At 55.5% G+C, this 1,860-nt stretch overlaps 1 protein-coding gene across 1 annotated transcript in view; it reads left to right on the forward strand.

Moving 5' to 3' along the window:
* The window catches only part of BORCS6 (BLOC-1 related complex subunit 6), a 2,848-nt gene that overhangs the window by 477 nt on the left and 511 nt on the right, over positions 1–1,860 (forward strand). The window contains exons 2-3 of the mRNA XM_018565447.1: positions 44–198; positions 609–696. Of these exons, the coding sequence (XP_018420949.1) occupies positions 44–198; positions 609–696 (243 nt within the window). The remainder of the gene's footprint in view (positions 1–43; positions 199–608; positions 697–1,860) is intronic.

Consider the following 1,860-nt stretch of genomic DNA (forward strand, 5'->3'; position numbering starts at 1 on the left):
GGGGTTGGCGGTCACATGACACGGAGCTGCTTTGGCGTTTCAGGGGAGGGCGGAGTCCGGCGCCAGGCCTTGCAGAGGAGCCGAGCCGACATCCCGCCCATCGATGTCGAGGTCCTGAAGGATTTGGAGATCCTGACACAAGATGTCGCCCTGAAGGTGGATCAGATGATGAAAAGCCTCAACGGCACCATCCAAAACGTGAGTCCCCAAGTATCTCCCCGGCAGGGCCAAGAGGACGGCGCCATCTCTGTTCAGGAATCATCCCGAGTCACCATCTACAAGTGCAGTTATTGGCTAACAAACAAATGTCTGACACAGATCAGCCCCCTGCTGCAGCCTCTCACCCTGTGACTGCATACAACGTTACAGACTGATCCCTGGGGGAGGGGAGACTGAGGAAATGCTTCCTCCTGCCTGCAGCAGGCTGATCACTGGGGGAGGGGAGACTGAGGAAATGCTTCCTCCTGCCTGCAGCAGACTGATCACTGGGGGAGGGGAGACTGAGGAAATGCTTCCTCCTGCCTGCTGCAGTCTGATGACATCATCTTAGTTTAGGCAGCTGCTGTCATGTGACTTGTCCATTTAATGACATGTTGTCTCCCTCCCAGATGACGGCGCTCAGCGTTGGCTACATCCAGACATATCGGGACTCTGTGGACAGTTTGGGGGAGTCGGTAGATATGAGTATAAAGGTGAGTGACCCGGACTGGTAACCATGTGACGTGTGATGGAGTCCGTCAGCGCTAATAACATATCTGAGTCCTCCCCGTCATTTAGTTTCACCCGTTGACCCCGCCATTGGATCTGTTGATTTTTCAGCTTCCTTCAGCAGGGTGACAACCCTCTTCGTTCTGCAGTGAAATCACTTCGGCGTTGTCACCCTCTGTCCAGGGAGTTTAGCTCAAGGATAGCCGACCTCCGGGCCCTCCAGCACGCGGTGGAACTACAAATCCCATGAGGCATTGCAAGTTTCTCACAGACACGACTCCCGGAGAGAGATGCATCATGGGATTTGTAGTTTCACCCCACAGCTGGAGGGCTCGGCGTTCGGTCCTGATTCATTTTTTTTCTCCGAGGTTTACTTGCAGGCCGAGCTGTCTGACAAAAATGACAGTTAAACCATATGACACTAATGGGGGTGCTCACCATGTTCAGGGGTGCCCCCCCCAAAAAAAGAAAACGAAATCAGATGCCGTAACTGCTGAAACATGTTAGCTGGGACTTGGGCTTTGATTTGTCTTTCACTTCAAGTCCATCGAAGACTCCCCGGTGACAACACTGCAATGGTTTACCTGCAGAACGAACCATGTTGTCAGCTTCCTTGGTGATCACCTGACCTATGTCATTGGGTGTCACCAGCACAGGAGGGGCGTGGACAGGGGCGTCCCGAGGCTGGGTGACACCAGGAGCGGTAACCGAGTGTCGCCCCGCAGAGACGTCACTGCGCATGCGCGTGACATCATCGCGCGTCAGTATTCTGATACCTGTCGGCGGCCATCTTGGTGATGGACGCCGGCAGAGAGAGGAGGAAACAGCCACCCGGCGGGATGAGGTATGCCGCCGGGTCCCCTCCTCTCTCCTGATACTGTCGGGCGTTCGGCCCATGACCGAGCACCCGACTTTTCAGAGGGGGGTGACACCAAAATGACTGAGTTATTTTGGTGTCCCCCCTCCAATGGTGTCACCCGGGCCGCACCCCCCTTGTGACGCCACTGGGCGTGGATCTTCCCAATGGGGACAGCCATAAAAAAATCAGCACAGAGGTTCCATTCTTTCCTCCTATAGGAAGCTGAAGATCTGACATCAGAGGGAACCGCTCCAGTGGTGCCACAAGGGGGGGGGGGGGGGGGGCCACCATTG

This window comes from Nanorana parkeri, unplaced genomic scaffold (genome assembly GCF_000935625.1).
Source record: "Nanorana parkeri isolate BGI_ZX_2015 unplaced genomic scaffold, ASM93562v1 scaffold847, whole genome shotgun sequence".
NCBI lineage: Eukaryota > Metazoa > Chordata > Amphibia > Anura > Dicroglossidae > Nanorana > Nanorana parkeri.